At 39.7% G+C, this 23,137-nt stretch overlaps 1 protein-coding gene across 1 annotated transcript in view; it reads right to left on the reverse strand.

Annotated features, from left to right (window-relative positions):
* The window catches only part of LOC106051504 (multiple epidermal growth factor-like domains protein 10), a 65,016-nt gene that overhangs the window by 14,847 nt on the left and 27,032 nt on the right, over nucleotides 1-23,137 (reverse strand). The window contains exons 8-11 of the mRNA XM_056027961.1: nucleotides 19,043-19,171; nucleotides 16,942-17,073; nucleotides 15,029-15,166; nucleotides 10,145-10,273 (exon numbers count right to left, since the gene is read on the reverse strand). Coding sequence (XP_055883936.1) covers nucleotides 10,145-10,273; nucleotides 15,029-15,166; nucleotides 16,942-17,073; nucleotides 19,043-19,171 — 528 coding nt within the window. The remainder of the gene's footprint in view (nucleotides 1-10,144; nucleotides 10,274-15,028; nucleotides 15,167-16,941; nucleotides 17,074-19,042; nucleotides 19,172-23,137) is intronic.

The following is a 23,137-nucleotide window of genomic DNA, read 5'->3' on the forward strand; positions in this document are numbered from 1 at the left end:
TCTTGCTCTCTCCCTTTTTCTCTCCCTTGCTCTCTCCCTTGCTCTCTCCCTTTTTCTCTCCCTTGTTCTCTCCCTTGCTCTCTCCCTTGCTCTCTCCCTTGTTCTCTCCCTTGCTCTCTCCCTTGCTCTCTCCCTTGCTCTCTCCCTTGCTCTCTTCCTTGCTCTCTCCCTTGCTCTCTCCCTTGCTCTCTCCCTTGTTCTCTCCCTTGTTCTCTCCCTTGCTCTCTCTCTTGCTCTCTTTCCTTTGCTCTCTCCCTTGCTCTCTCCCTTGTTCTCTCCCTTGCTCTCTCCCTTGCTCTCTCCCTTGCTCTCTCCCTTGTTCTCTCCCTTGCTCTTTCCCTTGCTCTCTCCCTTGCTCTCTCCCTTGTTCTCTCCCTTGCTCTCTCCCTTGCTCTCTCCCTTGCTCTCTCCCTTGTTCTCTCCCTTGTTCTCTCCCTTGCTCTCTCTCTTGCTCTCTCCCTTGCTCTCTCCCTTGCTCTCTCCCTTGCTCTCTCCCTTGTTCTCTCCCTTGTTCTCTCCCTTGCTCTCTCTCTTGCTCTCTCCCTTGCTCTCTCCCTTGCTCTCTCCCTTGCTCTCTCCCTTGCTCTCTCCCTTGTTCTCTCCCTTGTTCTCTCCCTTGCTCTCTCTCTTGCTCTCTCCCTTGCTCTCTCCCTTGCTCTCTCCCTTGCTCTCTCCCTTGCTCTCTCCCTTGCTCTCTCCCTTGTTCTCTCCCTTGCTCTCTCTTTTGCTCTCTCCCTTGCTCTCTCCCTTGCTCTCTCCCTTGCTCTCTCCCTTGCTCTCTCCCTTGTTCTCTCCCTTGTTCTCTCCCTTGTTCTCTCCCTTGCTCTCTCCCTTGCTCTCTCCCTTGCTCTCTCCCTTGCTCTCTCCCTTGCTCTCTTCCTTGCTCTCCCTTGCTCTCTTCCTTGTTCTCTCCCTTGCTCTCTCCCTTGCTCTCTCCCTTGCTCTCTCCCTTGCTCTCTCCCTTGTTCTCTCCCTTGTTCTCTCCCTTGCTCTCTCTCTTGCTCTCTCCCTTGCTCTCTCCCTTGCTCTCTCCCTTGCTCTCTCCCTTGCTCTCTTCCTTGCTCTCCCTTGCTCTCTCCCTTGCTCTCTCCCTTGCTCTCTCCCTTGCTCTCTCCCTTGCTCTCTTCCTTGCTCTCCCTTGCTCACTTCCTTGCTCTCTCCCTTGTTCTCTTCCTTGCTCTCTCCCTTGTTCTCTTCCTTGCTCTCTCCCTTGTTCTCTTCCTTGCTCTCCCTTGCTCTCTTCCTTGCTCTCTCCCTTGCTCTCCCTTGCTCTCTTCCTTGCTCTCCCTTGCTCTCTTCCTTGCTCTCCCTTGCTCTCTCCCTTGTTCTCTCCCTTGTTCTCTCCCTTGCTCTCTCCCTTGTTCTCTCCCTTGCTCTCTCTCTTGTTCTCTCTCTTGCTCTCTCTCTTGCTCTCTCCCTTGCTCTCTCCCTTGCTCTCTTCCTTGCTCTCTTCCTTGCTCTCCCTTGCTCTCTTCCTTGCTCTCTTCCTTGCTCTCTCCCTTGTTCTCTCCCTTGCTCTTTCCCTTGCTCTCTTCCTTGCTCTCTACCTTGCTCTCTTCCTTGCTCTCCCTTGCTCTCTCCCTTGCTCTCTCCCTTGCTCTCTCTCTCAAAAAAAAGACTCTAGATCTATCGAAATAAACCGAATACAAACTCTGAGGCCATATTTTATAGAAATATCAAAAAAAAAGTGAAATGAATCAAATAAATAAACTATAACTTTTATTTAGCGCTACTTTCATGCTTTCAGCGCTTTGGTCCAATCTCATTTGTGGATCAGTGGGAGCGGGGGGGGGGGGAAATATCTAGAAGGTTTTCCGTGCTCCCTTTAGGCGCTCAGTAAACATAACTCTGACCGAGTCGGGTGTCGAACCTCGAGCCCGCTTCAGAGCCCAAGCCAAGCCAACTTCAAGCGTACTTAGCCTCTCGACCACGCTTCCTCAGAAGTCAGTTAGGCTTATATAAATGTATGTCGACTATGAAAAGCTAACTCTTGGTAAGCAATGACTAGAAGGTAAGACAAACCATTCTGCAAAATGTACAATTGAACACTTGACTTTGGTACACCCAAAACGCATCAAAGAGTTATTGACAAAAAAAATGAAGTTTATGTATTTGCAATAGATCTAGAACTAAAACATAAATACATTCATGCAGTGTTTTGGGGTATAGTTTGAAAAGGAGTGGGAATGACGTAAGACATATAAAAAAATAAGAAGATCTAGGTAAAAAGAAAAAAAAAAGGTTATGAATTACGGACTTTGTGACATATTTCTTTATTTTCTAATTAGACTGCGGCCTTTTGGGGAAATATCGAAAATAAAATAGAAAGGTTTGATAGAGTTTGCGGTTTTTCGCGAATTTCGGCGATCAGGTTGTGTATCTGTCGAAAAGTGTGCCTTGTGAGATTCTAGTAGATAAAAGGAACCTGTGGTGCGGATACGTACGACAGTTTAAGAGATCTCGCGATCAATGACTGCTATGCCAGTGAGTGGTAAGTTACAAATATGCAGTATATAAATAAATAAATAAATAAATAAATAGATAGATAGATAGATAGATAGATAGATAGATAGATAGATAGATAGATAGATAGATAGATAAGAGAAAACAGCTTTTCAATATGCGACAGGCCAACAGACAGAAAACAAAAAAACTAATAGCGGCCGGGGGGAGGGAGGGATATTGGCTACTACCCCCCCCCCATCCCGATACATGCTACTATTCACAAAGTTGAACCACTAGACATATACTTGGTGGGCTCCAACTAGAAACATGCTCAATAAAATAAACACGTGTTGTTAACGGAAAGAAATGCACATTGGCAGACTGTAAGATGTATTTACCTTTTAATACAGCAAACAAGCTTAATTAATTATCACTATTTGAATATATAATTGGTTATTTTATGTTATTGATTTATATTCTATTAGGGACAATTGCTCAAAGATTCAACTTGATCCGAGAATTCAACTTGATCCGAGAATTCAACGCATCATCATCATCATCAAACTCCATTTGAGAAAGGGCTTGGGAGGCTCAAATCTTCTCTTGCAAAAGCCCTGGACAGAAACCCTGCTGTCTTGCGTAGTGCATAAATGTCGCCATACAGGTCGAGAATTTAGGATTTCCCAGACCTGTCGATACGGAGATCAGCAAGTCTGGGGCAGTCAAACAGAATATGAGGCGGCACGGTTTCATCTTCTTCCTCGCAGCGGGGGCACCGTGAATCAAAATTTGTCCATAGCCGAAGAAATATAAGCCAACAGAACAATGGCCTGTCCTGCACTGTGCTATAATAGCTTGCTCAGGCCTGGACAGCCTCCACCACGGGGAAGTGCGGTCAGGGCGCCTCATGCGCTCCCAGACTCAACGGGCTTTTTGGGACTTGTCCCAGCACTCAAACCACTTTTCCATTTCTGTTTTTTTGAGAATTCAACTTGATCCGAGAATTCAACTTGATCCGAGAATTCAACTTGATCCGAGATTTCAACTTGATCCAAGAATTCAATTTAATCCGAGAATTCAACTTGATCCGAGATTTCAACTTGATCCAAGAATTCAACTTGATCCGATAATTCAATTTGATCCGAGAATTCAACTTGATCCGAGAATTCAACTTGATCCGAGAATTCAACTTGATCCGAGAATTCAACTTGATCCGAGAATTCAACTTGATCCGAGAATTCAACTTGATCCGAGAATTTAACTTGATCCGAGATTTCAACTTGATCCAAGAATTCAATTTGATCCGAGAATTCAACTTGATCCGAGATTTCAACTTGATCCAAGAATTCAACTTGATCCAAGAATTCAACTTGATCCGAGATTTCAACTTGATCCAAGAATTCAACTTGATCCGATAATTCAATTTTATCAGAGATTTCAACTTGATCCAAGAATTCAACTTGATCCGATAATTCAATTTAATCCGATAGTTCAATTTGATCCGAGATTTCAACTTGATCCGAGATTTCAACTTGATCCAAGAATTCAACTTGATCCAAGAATTCAATTTGATCCGATAATTCAACTTGATCCGATAATTCAATTTGATCCGAGATTTCAACTTGATCCGATAATTCAATTTGATCCGAGAATTCAAATTGATCCGAGAATTCAACTTGATCCGAGAATTCAACTTGATCCGAGAATTCAACTTGATCCGAGAATTCAACTTGATCCAAGAATTCAACTTGATCCGAGAATTCAACTTGATCCGAGATTTCAACTTGATCCAAGAATTCAACTTGATCCGAGATTTCAACTTGATCCAAGAATTCAACTTGATCCGAGAATTCAACTTGATCCGAGAATTCAACTTGATCCGAGAATTCAACTTGATCCGAGATTTCAACTTGATCCAAGAATTCAATTTGATCCGAGATTTCAACTTGATCCGAGAATTCAACTTGATCCAAGAATTCAACTTGATCCGAGATTTCAACTTGATCCAAGAATTCAACTTGATCCGATAATTCAATTTTATCAGAGATTTCAACTTGATCCAAGAATTCAACTTGATCCGATAATTCAATTTGATCCGATAATTCAATTTGATCCGAGATTTCAACTTGATCCGAGATTTCAACTTGATCCAAGAATTCAACTTGATCCAAGAATTCAATTTGATCCGATAATTCAACTTGATCCGATAATTCAATTTGATCCGAGATTTCAACTTGATCCGAGATTTCAACTTGATCCAAGAATTCAACTTGATCCAAGAATTCAACTTAATAATTCAATTTTATCAGAGAATTCAACTTGATCCAAGAATTCAACTTGATCCGAGAATTCAACTTGATCCGAGATTTCAACTTGATCCGAGAATTCAACTTGATCCAAGAATTCAACTTGATCCAAGAATTCAACTTGATCCGAGAATTCAACTTGATCCAAGAATTCAACTTGATCCGAGAATTCAACTTGATCCGATAATTCAATTTTATCAGAGAATTCAACTTGATCCGATAATTCAATTTTATCAGAGAATTCAACTTGATCCGATAATTCAATTTTATCAGAGAATTCAACTTGATCCGATAATTCAATTTTATCAGAGAATTCAACTTGATCCGAGAATTCAACTTCCGTGAATGTGAAGTGAGAGAAAAAACGTGTACAAATTTTGCACCAAACTTATAGAATTACAAGTTCAAGTACAAGCTCCCTGTCTTTCTTTAAGACTCTGTCACCTCATCCACTACCAGACTGACCCATTTTAACCGTTGGATATGTCCACAAAGGAATAACTTAAGGGTCAACTCAGACACACGCTCATACCACGGCTACACTTATAACACTGTGTACGCGGAAGGTGCGCCATTGCAAATATTAGTGTGCGATTGATTCTTGACCTTAAAAAAATGGATGTCCGTTTCTACTGGATATGGTCTTACACTCAGAAATTTGGTGGTTTGAAAACAGGCCCTAACAAGACTCTGGCCCTAAATACACTCCTGTGAAAGAACAACTAAAGGGTTTAGGGGTTAGGGAACTGCCTGATCTGGAAATCAATGCGCGGTTTTATCTCGGGTATAGGATAACTGATCTGAGCCAACCAAAACATAAAGAGATCACAATAAGGAACAACAATAATTTCTTATCGACTTTCTTTTTGGTATATCGCAACTTTCAGGCAAAATATAAACATAGTGTTACAAATGACCGGTGACAGGAAGAGGTTAACGTGTGACCCCGACGAGATAACACAACAGCGGCAGTTCCCTGGAATGTACATGTATAAACAGAGACAGGATGTGACGTGTCCTTACATGTTATTCCAAAAGGTACTAGCAATGTCCAATGACAGATAGAGGTCACAACTTGTGACCCCGGCAAGATGACACTGCAGCCAATGTTTTCTGGAATCTACGTGTATAAACAAAGACAGGATGTGACGTTTCCTCACGTGTTATTCCAGAAGATACTAGCAGTGTTTGTGGAACTTTGGAGGATTGATTAGGGACTCTATATAAGCCAGAGAGTTAATGTGAAAGTCAGTCGTATGGAGTCGTGAGTGAGCCGTTACAGTCGATACAGTCTATGTAAGACGTGTGCGGCTCTGTGGAAGAGAAATGTGTACGACTCGGTGCAAGTTAACTAGGGTAGAGTTAACTGGAGTGGACTACTGTCGTTAAAGTCTATACAGCGAACTACAGTGGACTTGAGCCGTTACAGTCGATACAGTCGATGTAAGACGTGTGCGGCTCTGATTCGGTAGACTTGAGTGCGACTTGGTTCAGCTTTAGGAGACCTGGAGCGACACTGGGAAGTGTGTCGTTGGTCTGTTCTGTGGAATACGGCTCGATGGAAGTTGAGAAGAGATGAATTGCAACTAAGTGAAGAGATGAATTGCAACGAAGTATAGCTAACTGTAAACTGACAGATATTGTACAGTCTTCTACGCTACATGTTACAGTAATAAATTGTTAGAGTTAATAGTCATTAAAGTTATATGAAACTGAAAGTTTAGTCGTCAAGTTCTTTGCTGTGTTTTTATTTGTGTGCCAACTAATACATCTAGCCAGAAGATTCAGAAATACGTAATAATTGGTGTCAGAAGTGGGATCTTTCTGGCTAGAATGAATTCCACCAAACTTCTTAATGAACTTGACATGAAAGAACTTAGACAAGAGCTTCGAGAAAGAGGTCTACAGCTTAACGGAAATAAGGAAACGCTAACAGCACGTCTCAGACAAGCCCTGTTGGAGGAAGATGAGAATCCAGACACTTGCCAATTTGAAATCAAACCTAATACGATGAAGCTCCTGAGAACTTTGCAATACAAAATGAACTCGGTGAAAGAGAGCATTAAGAAGATAGAATCAGAAATCAACACCAGATTTTCTTCATGTAACCAGTTGATCAAAGTCATGAATGAGAATGAACAAATAGCTACCACGCCCAACAAGACTGAAGAACAAACAGATACAATAAAATATCAAACAAGAATCATGATGAACGAGCTGCTGAACACTCAGCAGTATCAGATTGTGTCGACAGATGAAAGAGCTACACCATTAATGAACAGCGAACAATTGTCCAACCAAGAATGTGGCGATACAGAAAATTACGATAAAGATGCTGGCGATGGCTGTGCTGTCTGTGACTGTGATAGCAAACCAAACGAATGTGGCCAACAAGAAATGAAAAGAGACGGTAGCTGTTTCTATTTCAACGAAAAGCAGAATGAGAGCGCTGAAGAAACAATAGAAAAGACCTATAGTTTGACCGAAGCTTTAGCTACAGATAAACCTGATATGAGTACCTTAACCAGCCAAACAGATCAAGACAACGTTGGGTCTGCGTCCATACCTGTTGCTGTGGGCCTTAAAGACTTCTGTCTTCTATCTGCCATTGTCTACGAGAAGAACTCAAAGCTTAATTACTGCAACAATGCGTTTGACAAGAACTGTACGTACGTAGCTTTACAAGAAGACTGTGAATGCCAAGAAATACACCAGCAAGGTCTGGACTTAACAGAAGCTTGTCCAGCTGTCAAAGTCAGCGCGAGAAGTCCTGGTCAAAGGAAAGGAAACACAATAGAATCTGATGCTGAAGTTGATGGACCTTTGCACGTTGAATGTTATCAACCTGCCCCACAGGCGAGTGCTCCAGACTCGGATGAAGGTGATGACGTGTTTGACACCTTGCCTTCAAGTGGACTTGCAGCTCATTCGCAAAGCACCCATCGAAGAATAATGCTGAAGCAACTTGTTAGATCAACAGTCTTGATGACTACAGCTATGAAATGCAATACCTTCCTATGTGCTATGTGGCTGCCATCAGCATTGATCGACAGGAAAGCAAGACAACGACAACGACATCAACGCAACCAAAGAAATATCAAATTGAGGAGGCGGAGAAAGCGACACATGCAGAGTGCAACGTGGATGGCTCCAACAAGATCAAGATACAAGAAAACCCCTTCCCCCACTGATAGACCCCCACCTGCACTGATGAAACTCCATAGCCCATGTTGTTAGAAAACAAGCCCACCACTTCTCCCACTGATAGACCCCCACCTTTCACTAACGAAACTCCATAGCCCATGTTGTTAGAAAGATTCTGTCCGGAACCATCAGACCAAAGAAGAAAGCCTTACTATCAGTTGAAATTGTGAAGCCACTAAAGAATAATCTAAGAACATTCCTCATGAGAATAGGTTTGATGAAGTATAACAGAGGTTTTAGAAGAACGATAATCAAGTCAGAAGCAAGAAGGACAGAACTAGTGTAAGATGCCAGAACTGTGAAGTGAGTAACCATCTGCGATAGAACTGTACGAATAAAACTGTACGAGAACATCAACCCAACAGGCATTGTACAAACCCAAAGTCAGTTGCTGTACTGTGATGAACCTGTGTATCTCTGAAGAAGCTCTGTAAAAAGATTCTTGAAAATGTAGAGCTCAGCCAGTGAAGCACGAACTCGTTAGAATACTGATGAATTTTCTTGACAAGAGTGCCCAATGTCGTCATCTGAAGGTCGATGTTTCCATACCAAGATTGATGAAAACATTTGTGAGGACCTGCTGAAAAATGAGGATTTGGCTCCCATTCTTCTATGGAAAGAAGATGGACAACTGCCAGATTGAAAGAACATCTCTGAGAAGGGGGCAACCACCAAAGCTTCCTTCTTGAAAACGTCGATCGGTTTCTTCAGTATCGTGGTTAAATGGAATCTGTTCGGGACGAACAGATCTAAGAAGGGGGCAGTGTTACAAATGACCGGTGACAGGAAGAGGTTAACGTGTGACCCCGACGAGATAACACAACAGCGGCAGTTCCCTGGAATGTACATGTATAAACAGAGACAGGATGTGACGTGTCCTTACATGTTATTCCAAAAGGTACTAGCAATGTCCAATGACAGATAGAGGTCACAACTTGTGACCCCGGCAAGATGACACTGCAGCCAATGTTTTCTGGAATCTACGTGTATAAACAAAGACAGGATGTGACGTTTCCTCACGTGTTATTCCAGAAGATACTAGCAGTGTTTGTGGAACTTTGGAGGATTGATTAGGGACTCTATATAAGCCAGAGAGTTAATGTGAAAGTCAGTCGTATGGAGTCGTGAGTGAGCCGTTACAGTCGATACAGTCTATGTAAGACGTGTGCGGCTCTGTGGAAGAGAAATGTGTACGACTCGGTGCAAGTTAACTAGGGTAGAGTTAACTGGAGTGGACTACTGTCGTTAAAGTCTATACAGCGAACTACAGTGGACTTGAGCCGTTACAGTCGATACAGTCGATGTAAGACGTGTGCGGCTCTGATTCGGTAGACTTGAGTGCGACTTGGTTCAGCTTTAGGAGACCTGGAGCGACACTGGGAAGTGTGTCGTTGGTCTGTTCTGTGGAATACGGCTCGATGGAAGTTGAGAAGAGATGAATTGCAACTAAGTGAAGAGATGAATTGCAACGAAGTATAGCTAACTGTAAACTGACAGATATTGTACAGTCTTCTACGCTACATGTTACAGTAATAAATTGTTAGAGTTAATAGTCATTAAAGTTATATGAAACTGAAAGTTTAGTCGTCAAGTTCTTTGCTGTGTTTTTATTTGTGTGCCAACTAATACATCTAGCCAGAAGATTCAGAAATACGTAACAATACTTTTAAAAAATAATCAAAGGGAAAAACCCCACAGGCACAACTGTATTTCTCAAAAATGTAGAAGTTATTTCCTGTTACGATATGAAATAATATCAAAATTTGGAATTTGCATAATTGGTTACTAATAAAAATTAGCTTATTAGGTTATTTTTTAATTGATTAATTTTTGGTTTAGGTGCAATAAATATTTTTCTTAGGGTTTCCACTTTATCCAAAACTGGATGTGGGCGGAGAAATGACGTGTTAAGTTATCTAAGGAGACATAACTCTATATATTTAGCCAAATCCACAAATACTGAAGGATTAATTTCCCTTTTTGGTATCAAACAATATAATTAATTATCAGTTATTAATTGACTAATTGGTTAATTTGTTTTATTTATTCATTTATGGTCTTCGCCAATGAATATTTGTATGCAAAGTTTCAGCTTGACTCTAGAATGGGGTGTTGGAAAAAGAAAGCGTGCTCCAAATGTTGGCCAGACAGACACAGTGAGTTGATACAGATAAAACAGATCTACTTACTAATGTTGCATGTAGGCGGATTGATATACCCTATACAGCCGTAAGCACAGGTTCCATTATAGAGACAGTAATTACCAAAACATCTATTACAAGTCTGTGTACAGTTCAGTCCATAGCCTGTATCACATGCTGAAATAAAACCGAAGTTTTGTATTCGTATGTTGTTACACAATTTAACAAAAAAATAAGTCCAAGTTATAGTAGATGCTGAAATAAAACCATAGTTTAAATAAATTGCGTTATTTTTAGTTTCTTCGCTGTTTATTGTTTCTTTTTCTATTTCAAGTTGGGGGGGGGGGCTCCAAATTCACTTTGGCTAGGGCCTGCATTTATCCAAGGCCAGTGGTCGGATCCCGGTCAATTCATCCCCGGTCATTTCATCCCCGGTCACTTCATCCTCGGTCATTTCATCTCCTGGTCACTTCATCCAAGGTCATTTCATCCCCTGGTCATTTCATCCCCTGGTCATTTCATCCCTCGGTCAATTCCTCCCCTGGTCATTTCATCCCCAGGTTATTTCATCCTCTGGTCATTTCGTCCCGGTCATTTCATCCCGTGATATTTTCATCATCTGATCATTTTATATAACAAATAGTAATTGTAAAAATCATGAAATGAGATATATTTAATGTTTTCATTTTTTATTTAAATGACAAAAAGTGTAACATGTTAGATAAGAAGGAAATTAAAATTAAATTTCATTAAAAACTAAAAAAAAATTAACATGTATAAATATAGAGGTATTGTAAAATAGTGTTTTGTATTCATCTACACTCTACACCAATAAGATAGATAGGGTATCAATTGTAAGTACAGAAGACGATCCATCGATTCATATTGCTGAACAATGTTTTTTATTCTCTTTGCCAGTGTTGCATATTTCTTCCTTGGGCGTTTTTCAGTGCCGGCGCTAGCCTGTAAAACTGATGCCTTGAGCAACTGACTATCCTTACGTAGACCATCTAGAAACGTCAATGGTCGTACTTCCACCACACCTTGGCCTTAGATGACAAGTTATCAGCGGCACGGTCATAATTATTCTAATTGAACTTCCATCTCTCAAATGATTTTCACTACCTCCACCAAACCTTGGTCTTTGATCATTACGTCATGCGCAGGATAATATTATAATATTACATCCCCCACATCCAATAGAATCGCTATAGCAAAGTTCACACCCAGATTTACAATATATTATAAGATTTCTCATCAAGAATGCAAAGTGGAAGAGGAAACACTATAAACGCATTAGTAACATGTCAAAAAGTGTCAAAAAGCATTCTACATAATCATATTTATATATTAGATGAAATGAGGGCTTAAAGTCAAAGCCTTAACAGCACAATTAAACAATGAAAAAAAAATTAATTGGGGATGAAATGACCAGGGATGAAATGACCAGAGGATGAAATGACCGGTCATCAAGGCCAGTCCTGCTGTTATAGTTCTAAACATATAGTGGCAAGAGAATATTTTAGACACACAAGTTTCCCAAAAAGCTTCCACAAAAATCTGATGCAGCCTCAACTTCGATCGGCAGGCCACATCTGCCGAATGAACAATTCCCGCATCCCTATAATGTCTCCTTAAGGCCAGCTAATGGTTGTAAAGTGAGCTGAAGGTGGCCTAGAAATCACTCTAGGGGAACGCTGCAAGCCTCTCTGGGAATCTTTAACAAGGACCCTGTCACCTGGGAGACGGAAGAAAATGATAGAGTATCGTGGCCATGCGCGTTGAAAACTGGCGTAAGAAAAAATAGCCAAGGACAAGGGCCAAGAAAACAGTGCCAGGGAAGAACAATCAAAGAAACTCGCACAGGCTTGTCTAGTGTACAACCTAAACATTCCGAGCTCACAGATGTCTAACAAGTCACATGAGAAATTATAAAACATTGCAAAGCCCTTAGCCCCATTATCTTATCTTCTTGTCTTATAAAATACAGACGTTACTTCAAACAAAAGATGACAAAATTAACCACGATAGACAGACGCTGCAATAGTATCTTGTCACAACAAAGGAAATTCTTCATGTAAACATGCATGAAAACAACAAAATTGGGAGTCCACGGAGCAGGGACGTAGTGAGCGAAACGTGCGTCTGGGGCAAGGTACATTAGCGGCACCCCCCCCCCCACACACACACCAATTTTTCCTGAACATCAAATAGAAATATAGGCTGTGTGGGGCGCCCCCCCCCCCCTGAGGGTGGTACCGGGGAAATCGTGCCTCCTTGCCCCCCCCCCCACACTACGCCTCTGCAACAGAGACCTTGTCATCATTGAAAGTCAAACGCGTAGGAGATGGGGGTGAGTCGGGGATTTCCTTAGTGACGCGACGGTACGTTAAACAATTAGAACAGAAATAGATTAAAGACAAGACTAATGGACGAGAGAGACCGCTGTTATTAGCCAAGCTCGGCACAAAGCTGGACCCTGTGGACGAGCCACAGACTTTTGAGCAGGCGCGTGCGATAGTGGACGAATGGGCAAGAGATAAATGGTGTCAGAGCCGGGAAAATGGTAATACGGGAAGGGAAGTCTGGCAAAAAAAAGGGCCCTCCAAATCGGACGAATGGTGGCGGCTGAATAGGGAGGGACAGGTGACAATCGCTAGGTACCGAACGGGACACTGTCCAATATATTTTATTAAAAAAAACTTCGATTCACGCTGCAGGCATTGTCAGGACGACGTCGAGAGAGTGCGCAACACTACACCCTAAACATGGCCATATGAGTGAAGCAGAAACTGGTTTGCATGAGGAGCTGGCTCTGTACGGAGACAGAGAAGCTCTGAGAAGAACTGACGCTTTCCTTGTCCATGTTATCAGAGAATAGAGTTCTCAACACGGTGCCCTAGTGCGATGAGACTTACACGGTAGTAATACATACGAAATGATGTGTTTTCTCTAGATCTAACTACAGGGGACTGTGCCCTTCTTGTTTGAATACCTATTATAGTTCGAAAGAGGCCGTGTTACTTATATCTGTATTACTCTGTTGTTAGTGTTATCTATAAAAAGAACTTGAGACTACAAAGATGGTTGCCTGGTCGTGCGGTTTGCACGCTGGACTGTCGTTCAGATTTATCGATGGTCCCGGGTTCAAACCCTGCCCGCTCCCATCCCCCGTCGTCCTGCGGGAGGTTTGGACTAGGAAGTAATTATCTTCAACTCTGAAGGAACATCCGAAACATGTAAAACATTTTACAAACAAACATTTTACAATAACATCATCTGAAGTCATCAGACTCGCAACCTTCTCATCAGAATTAACAACACCTCAACAACCGGGTAACAATCCTCAAGTCCAGTTCAGAAAGTCTGACAAAACTGTACGACAAGAAGAGGTTGACTCGACAATTGAGTTCAGAAAGTCTGACAAAACTGTACGACAAGAGAAGGTTGACTCGACAATTGAGTTCAGAAAGTCTGACAAAACTGTACGACAAGAGGAGGTTGACTCGACAATTGAGTTCAGAAAGTCTGACAAAACTGTACGACAAGAGAAGGTTGACTCGACAATTGAGTTCAGAAAGTCTGACAAAACTGTACGACAAGAGAAGGTTGACTCGACAATTGAGTTCAGAAAGTCTGACAAAACTGTACGACAAGAGGAGGTTGACTCGACAATTGAGTTCAGAAAGTCTGACAAAACTGTACGACAAGAGAAGGTTGACTCGACAATTGAGTTCAGAAAGTCTGACAAAACTGTACGACAAGAGAAGGTTGACTCGACAATTTGATAGATTGTGGCTGGGAATCATGGGACGAATGCACCAAGGAATGACACGTCGTTAAAATGTTGTTACTTAGCAAGGGTTTGGAAGAACCCTCTGATAGAAGCATGCACACAAAATATTTATTTCATAGCTGACCGCTGTGAGAACTCATTATTAGTGACTAAAGGGGCAGCAGCGTTATCGCCCAATTTCAACTGGCCTCGTCACATCTTTCAATGCAACAAGCATCCGTCTCCTCCAGGACAAGCAAGTGTCTCCTCCAGGACAAGCAAGTGTCTTCTCCAGGACAGGCAGGTGTCTTCTCTAGGACAAGCAAGTGTCTCCTCCAGGACAGGCACCCGTCTTCGCTAGGAAAAGCAAGTGTCTCCTCCAGGACAAGCACCCGTCTTCTCTAAGACAAGCAAGTGTCTTCTCAAGGACAAGCGAGTGTCTCCTCCAGGACAAGCAAGTGTCTTCTCAAGGACAAGCGAGTGTCTCCTCCAGGACAAGCAAGTGTCTTCTCCAGGACAAGCAAGTGTCTTCTCAAGGACAAGCAAGTGTCTCCTCCAGGACAAGCAAGTGTCTCCTCAGGGACAAGCAAGTGTCTTCTCCAGGACAAGCAAGTGTCTTCTCAAGGACAAGCAAGTGTCTCCTCCAGAACAAGCAAGTGTCTTCTCCAAGCAGTACGATAACTAGAAGTTGTTGTTTTTACAAATTGGAGTATAAATTAAAAAAACAAAATGCTGAATTATAAGGAGACGTTGACTCTTTAAAAAAAAATCGAATGCTACAAAAAACGAGTTGTTGTTTTTTTCAGATCTTCCCTAAGAAATGAAGATTATCCCACCCAAGCCCAAACCTCACGCAGGACAGCGGGGATGTGGGGGGGGGTGATGCTGAGACGACAGGTCAAGAGCGCATAGCTCCCCACCCCCATGACATGGCAGCCAGTACCTCCTTAGGCTTATTCATTCATTTCGTCAGAAGATATTCCTTCACACATTTATCTGACCCATTTATTTCTAGTTCAACGTGTGTCTAAACATTCTTGTCTTCCATTCCCCACCCACTCACAGTCTCCCGTACCCTTCATGGCTAAAAAAATGATCTTGAACTGTTTCCCTTTTCAACCAATTGATTACAACTTGCTCCCTACTGCCGTACTTACGCAGAGTACATTCAGGATAATTAGTAGCTGAGAAACAACCAATTTGGCAGACTCCAGTTCTATCTCTGCATCGACTTTCAAAACAGTTACGGCTGCAATTATTGTCACAATTCACACCGTAAGTTGTTATTGTGCATGCTAAGGAGAAAAACAGAAAATCCATCAACATTTAGGTCGTCCTGGGAACAGACACGAATTGTTTAGTCATTTCATTACAGGTAGATTTACTGCATCATTTCATTACAGGTAGATTTACTTCATGATTTCAAATGGAACAAATATCACGGAATAGGTAAGGCCCAAAATCTAAACAGTTTTTTTTCCGGTTTGAAAAATATTTCCCGTACCCTAAGAAAAGAAGGGTTACTCTGAATTTAAAAAAAAAAAAGCTTTTTGAAAAAAATAATAAAATAAATCTAATACTAATAAATAAATAAAAAGAAACTTTAAAAAAAAAATAAAACGATGCGTCTAGTTTCAAAAAATATTTACTTTTAATCCTTTAGAATTTAAAAGCTTTAAAAAACACTAATTTTCTCGGGTGGGGGCTTATACACTGGGGCTACGGGCCTGTTCGTTTGAAAAATTCTTAAAAAAATAAAAAAAAGCGATACATATTACATTTACAAGGAGAAAATAGTCACCACACTATAGTTCTCGCTCGAAACGAGACATGGTGACCTCTTTGTATAGGAAAGTTTTTAAAAGCCCTGTTTCTAGGCGTAGCAACATATCAGCTTGTAGTGGGTCTTAAACGTAGAAGACGTAGGCCACATTAATGCAAAAATCTCAAAGTCAATCTTATTTTTTTTAAAACGATAACCAGGAGTATTACCAAAGTGTTATCAATTAAAATAAATAGATGATTCAATTGTTGTGTTTCCCTAACAAGCGTGTGAACCAAGTTCGATTAGAAGAGAAGATATTTCTGATGACTACTCTTCCTTCTTCCGTCAGTAGGCCTAATATCACATTGCTGTTGACGCCTTTTGAGAAGACCTCAGAAAAACAGGACCGCTTGCGATCATGCAACCCATAACAAACATACATGCTCTACTTAAGTTTAAAAAGTTCCCCTTTCAGACCTTGCGATCTAGGGAGGGAGGACAGATGATGTAAAGTTCATCTGTTTCTATGGTCCACGATTAACGAGGGTGTTATGTGGTCAGCACATCGGTCAACCGCTTTTTTTTTTCCAAACTAATGTTAAGTAACCATTAAAGTTGTGTGGATTCAGAGACGTCCCAAAGATTTCGAAATTAAAATTCCAGTCTTCGCCAGGATTCGAACCCAGGACCCATCTGTTCGGAAGGTAAGAGCTTTACCACTTAGCCACCGCTCCTGCACATGCTCTACTACTGCCTCGAATGTCTCTCACACCTCAGTATCGTCTCTTTTCACATTCACCATTTAAATTTGTTTGACTCGGGCTTTTATTAGTAGGAGAAACAGTGCGCTCAGAATAACGCTTGGAGCCGGGGCTCCATCCCAGACCCCGCTGTAATAGCTTACAGCGCTCCTCCTGACCTTGTTGGCTAAGGGGATGCGAATGTAAGTTTTTGGTTTTGGGAGGTGTCATTAATAAAAGTTGGACAAAGACTGATGTAAAATGTTTTCCAATCATTAATTTAGTAATTAACGTCCTTTGTTTGCCTACTACTGATTTAGTAATAAACTTCCTTTGTTTGCCTACTACTGATCTAGTAATAAACTTCCTTTGTTTGCCTACTACTGATTTAGTAATAAACTTCCTTTGTTTGCCTACTACTGATTTAGTATAAAATTTCCGTCGATATAGTGTCAACGTACAGTACATAGCCACATCCGAATGTATATAGAAACTAAACAAGCTGTTGCAATAAATCTCTAATAAACTTATCTAGCTGATACTTTCACCAACCAATTGAACTTACGTTTATCACATTTTGGAGGGTTTGAAAAACCCAAACAACCGACTAGGCATAGACCATCATGTTGGCAACGTCCGTTGTTACAGTAATCACAGGATCTTAGGCAACCCTCGCCATATTTTCCAACTGGACACGCTAAAAATACAGCAACAAATATAAAAAATATTTAAAAACAACAACAACAAAGCTTATATTAAGAGTAGTTGTATCAATTAGTTTGGATCAGTCATATAATTAAATTTGTAATAGATTTACACTAACAGTAATACATCTGCGCGATTAGAAGTATTTTTTTACAATAGGTTTCGCTTAGCGCAATCTTATGCTTTTGGCGCTCTCAATACGCTATGATCCTATAACTTGTCTGAACCAGTTGGAAATAGGGTGTTAGAAGAAAGAAGGGGAATTTGAGTGAATATTACCGTGATCGATTTTTAAATGCATTTATAAAAAAAGTTGAACGAACTGGATTCGAAATCGAGGGCTCTAACCTCCTACAGCCTTCTCACTGTACCAAGAGGTGCTTATGAAATTGAAGGTTTTATAGTTTTTATTTATTGTTAGCTTGAAAAGTTAAAGCGGCGAGATACATAAAAGGGGTTAATTCAACGTATACCACCACATCAGCTAAGTACAATTTCTTTTCCTTGTTCGATGCCAAACAAAATGATTAATAACCAATAGTTAATTAACTAATTGGCAAATTTATTTTTTTTATTGATTCTTGTTCTGTTAGATAAAAGAAATAATTGTGCAATATCTCCACTTTATCCTAGATTGTTTGTTGGAAAAATAACGTGTACAAACTTTCTACCAGATGAATATGGTAGTGTATTCATTCGATACAAGATTTGTAATAAAATGTCAATTTAAAAGTAACAGATTGTAGGCGGGACACCTTTAACAGCTTTAGAATGAATATGGTTCATCTCCAAGCAGCCTATGTCTCCAAAGAAGCGACAATGACCCTATTCAGCCTGAGATCAGCGGCGTTGCAGGTTCTGCCAGGATGTAGCACTGTGTGCTGCAAGCTACCTTAGGGTCGCTAGCTTTTGATTTATACTAATGGTTGACTCCGGAACTCGTTCATAGGTTTCAGATTAACCGCAAGGTATCAAACGTTTTGAGTTTTCCTTCTCCAACATAATAGATGACGACGTTTAGCACAACGCAATTGTTGTGTTGCGTACAATAGTTAGGTTTCGAAGCTGATAAAATGCAAGATTTAATGAAACAGAATTTAGGATTGAATGTGCTAAAATGTAAGTGATAGAATAACCTTGACTGTGAAATTAAATATACTCGCAGTTCAATCCTATTGGACATTTTCATACATGAAGTCAAAGCCATAAATAGCCAGCTTCTAGGTGTGACCGGTGTACAGAATACGCAAGTATTGATAAGCAAAGTATTTTAATAAACTGTTTACCCTAATGAAGGGACTCGTCCGTAGACTTTAATGAAAGCAGTTTTTCTATCTGATAGGAGACCCAAGCAGAACCTTTTGTTTTTTCAATGGCTCTAAACCTAAGACACTTTTCAGACTTGAGGATGAGGCCGAAGGCCGAGCACAAAAGGAGGACTCTCATTTTCCTTCCCTATACCACATCTAGATAACATAAAATAATGGGCAAGACTCTCTCTTGATATGCTGCTAAGAATAGATGATTACCGGTAAAGGTGTAGGGATTTGGTTACGCGAGAAAAAGTCAAGATACACATGATGATCTGCACGCTTTCTCCGAGCGACCTTTGTCTGCCTTTATGAAGTGCTAGAGAGGATTTATTTTATCCCAGTTTGTGCAATAAGCTCGGTTTTTTATTATGTTTCTCTATTAGCCTATTCGAAAATGTTAAATAATTCAGGCCAAGATAACGCTTCTAGTCAATACATTTGCTCAATTAAAACTTATATAGGGCTGCTCATGTGATGTACGGTAAGAAATGTGTTTTCTATGCTTACAATCTCAATGTGCATCCTCTAGTTTCACTATATCTATATTGGTCGAACCATTTAATCATACTAAATTAATTGTGTTTTAAAATTAGATTTGTCCATCTGAATACTTACAAAGGTCAAGAATTGAAAGAAATAAAACCTTACTTAAGATAAGACCAGTTTCATTGTCCGCAGAAGTGTATTTGCATGCTCCGTCAATGTCGTGGCAACGCGAGCCGCATTCCTTATCACAGTCAGAGGAACAATCTAATCCATACTTTCCCATTGGGCACACTGCAAAATCAACAAATGGATTCTAAAAGTTCTATTGAACTAAAATAAGAATATTTGATTATTAAATATACAATTTACTTTCGAAGCCACATGAAACGGTAAGCAATTTGGTTTAAAAGACAAATTCTGTATACTTTTTAGTAGAAGGAGCCTGGGATTAACAATTTAATTCAATAGAATTTGTCGTGTGTAACTTTTTTTTACATTTGGATACGTCAATAGCGAACTATCATAATAGTAACAGTTAATACGCTGAACTAAAGGTTAACAAAATGATACAGTGTGGATACCAGAAATAAAGTACAAACCGCCAATAACTAGCAATAATCGTAAGAGCCATTATAATATGCAAAAAGCCTGGAAATATTACATGGTTGCCTTGCTGAAAACCGCAGATTAAACATCGGATTATTTTTTTACGAAGTTCATATTAAGTCATTGCGTCGGCCTGTCTGGGTGTAATCCAGTAGGCGTTATTTCTCCTATTTCCTATTCTCTGATCAAGTGGAAACTTTGCACAATTAGATATTGTCGCTGACAACACACGAGTCACTAAAAAATCGATAAGTTAATCAATTATCAATTAATCAATTAGTTTTATATAGAGAATGTATTTAGCTAAAGGGAGATAAGTCTTTTTAGATACTTATTTATTAGCTAAAAATTTAACTTTAGCTTTTTTAGACTATAACGCCTTCAATTTTTATAAGTACTTAGGTAGCCCAGTGGCAAACACGTCGGCGTTTCATTAAAGAGCCTCAGGGAGTCGAGTTCAATTTCGAGCTTGAGCAACTATTTTTTTAAATAGCTTTTCAGCTTTTTAAACAAGAAAAACATTTCTAAAAATACTTTAAAAAAAAAAAAGATTTATACAAAGAGTGATTGTGTAAATTAGTAACTGGTGCTTTTAATTAATCTTGCAATAGATCAAGTAGACCAACAAAAATTAACCTGTGCGACTGGAAATATTTTTATCAATTGTTTTTGTCTAGCGCTATTTCATGCTTTTAGCTTTCTCAATAGCCGCCACCGATAGGGAAATAGCCGCTTTCACTTTTTATGGTCTGTCCATTTGTCTGTCCGTCCTACCGTTCAAATCGCAGAAACAAGAAAAGATATTGAAAATTAGATATTATGTTCTTTCAGATTACACTTGTTGAATATAGAAAAAGGTGAGCTTACTTCTGCCATATTGAGATATATGACAGTTATTTATGTGTTTCTTCCCGTTACATTATCTTTGTTGTTTTGCTTGTTTTAGTTTATACAGCCTGACACGTAACCTTTGGTATCTATTCAATTCAGTTTTCAGTATTTTTTTTTTATTTGTCTCGTGACTTCGTCATAAAAAAATATCTAGTTGTGAGATGAAACAAACCCGACGGCCAAATGATTATTTAACTATACCCCTGGTGAACTAAGCTATTATAGATTTTAAAAAACTTTGATACTGGGATAGATCTATTTTGAATGACAAGACGGTGGAGTTCAATCGCACAGATTTACTGCTTATCAGCAAAGAAAAACAAATCCGCAACGATCATTGACAGCACTGTAACACTATCTCACAATAGAAGGACAACTGACATTGAAGAACAAAGAAAATATGAAAACCTAAGCTTAAGGATTCAGAGATTATCGAAGCTGTCTAAAATTAACAATGTTGTTCTATCAACCGCGTGAATAGTGACAACTGACCTCGCAGACCCATTCGAAGCCCTAACCATTCCTAAGAGGATCCTTAATACCTGTCAAAGGGCAGAACTGCTGCAAACTTGCCACGTCATCAGAAAATATTCTCGCTGGACACTGTTGAGAGGACTACAATGAAGTACCAGGTGACAGAGCCTCGCTTGGTTGAATTATTAGGGATGTCTTTTTTTTTGGAAACATTTTTGTCATGACGAAAATGATCGAGCGCTCGGGAGACGACAAGCAATCCGAAGAGTTGTTTTTATGTTCTGTGAGTTCTGAATGTCACTGTACATGACCATTTGACTAGAAATGACATGCGCCTACAGTCGACAAAGTCCCAGCTCACGTCGTGTCGTTTTACATTGCATCTTTGTGTACAAACTATTGGCCTATTATTGGCTTGGAAGAAAGTTACTGCAGTGTAATCTATTAAATGGTAACGTTCAGACATTTAATATTGCAGTTCATTATGGCTTTAGAACGAGATACTAAGTGTTATAAAATCTCTAGATTATACGGTAAAACCTGGACTTGTATGCTTAATTATAGCGTTAGTATTCTAAAGAAGGTCACATTATATCCAAGTTGGAGCAGTAAAATTTAAATGTTAATTTAAAATTTCTTTTAATGTTTGAGTTTATATGTATAATGTAATAATTAACCTGCAAACTAAATTTTAAACTGTTTATAATAGGAATAGGTTAATTATACTAAGCCTAATTAATTTGTAATTGGCATTTGCTTTGAAAAGAATACTTGACCTATTAGATTTATGATTGCCATGATGCCATCAATTTGTTTACGAGGTCACAACAAATTCTAATAAGGGTTAAACTGCATTTGGAAAGTTGTATATAAAGGTGAAGGCAGTTATCAATTAGTACATTCTTAAATAATTTAATTAAATCAAACATACGAATATTCATACCTTTTTGTCGGAATTTAGTGACTGATTTTTTGCTTTGATTTTGTTTATTTTAGGTGAGATTTTAATAATAAACCATCACTTGCCCTAGAGCAGTAAATGGGTTTTTGAGTTTAAAACCCTCTTCCAGAGGTTTTTGCAGTTAAATTCCTCTCTTCTATAAAACAAAACAAAACAAACAAAATAATGCAAACGACAATCCCCATATTCCAAGAGCATGGATAAGGAAGATTTTGATTTGAAAACCCCACTCCGAAATTAACGATAAAACCCCCTTCTTTAATATAAGACTATCCATTCATCAGACACCAGATTCTATGAGCGTAGCCAAGAGGGGTTTTGTGTTTAAAACACCACTCCAGCGGAGTTTCCAGCTAAAAAATAACCTCTTCAATAAAAAAAAAAGCAAACGACACACATAAAATTCTATAAGCGTAGCCAATAGGGGTTTAAGTTTACCCCCCCCCCCTTTTTAAGCCTGCTTTGAAGCTAAAAGATACCTCTTCAATATAAAAAAAAGCAAATTTCACACTCAAAGTTCTATGAGCGTAACCAAAGAGGGTTTTGAGTTTAAACCCCCTTCAGCGGGGTTCGAAGCCAAAAAAATATCTCTTCAATATAAAAAAAGCAAATTACTCAAAATTCTATGAGCATAGCCAAAAGGGTTTTAAGTTTAACCCCAGCCCCCTTCCAGCATGCTTTAAAGCCAAAAAATACCTCTTCAATATAAAAAAAAGCAAATTATTCAAAATTCTAGCCAAATGGGTTTTGAATTTAACCCCCCCCCCCTTCAGCCTGATTGAAAGCTATAAAATCCTCTTCATTTAAAAACAAAAAGCAAATTACGGGCACTCAAAAGGCTATGAGGTTGAAAACCTCTCTCTTCAATATTATTCTAAATTTAAATTATAATTAAAAAAAAAACAAAAAAACTCCAGAGATTGTTTTAGTTTAAAACCCACCAACTGATGATGTTGACGATAAAACTTCCCTTTTCGATATAAAATCTAAAGCAAAATACAGTCACCTTATTCCGAGAGCGTAACCAAAAGAGGTTACAAATTTCTACCAGTGGCTGGGCTCCATTAATAAAGTGCAGTGAATAGTCATCTGCCGAAATTTTAAAAAGCCTAAATGTGGCTCAACAAAGATGGCTGAGATTTTAGGAGACAGTTAAAAAAGAGATCGGGTCTCAATCAAGGAAATCCTTTGTGCCGAGCTGGGAGTCGACCCCTTAGTAAGGTTGTGACAGAGCGTCGCATGAGGTTTGCGGGACATGTTCTCCGACAAAATGAATTAGGCATAAGAAGAGTTGCGATGACATCCTAGTAAAATTTGATGCCACA

Source organism: Biomphalaria glabrata, chromosome 4 (genome assembly GCF_947242115.1).
Source record: "Biomphalaria glabrata chromosome 4, xgBioGlab47.1, whole genome shotgun sequence".
Taxonomy (NCBI): Eukaryota; Metazoa; Mollusca; class Gastropoda; family Planorbidae; genus Biomphalaria; species Biomphalaria glabrata.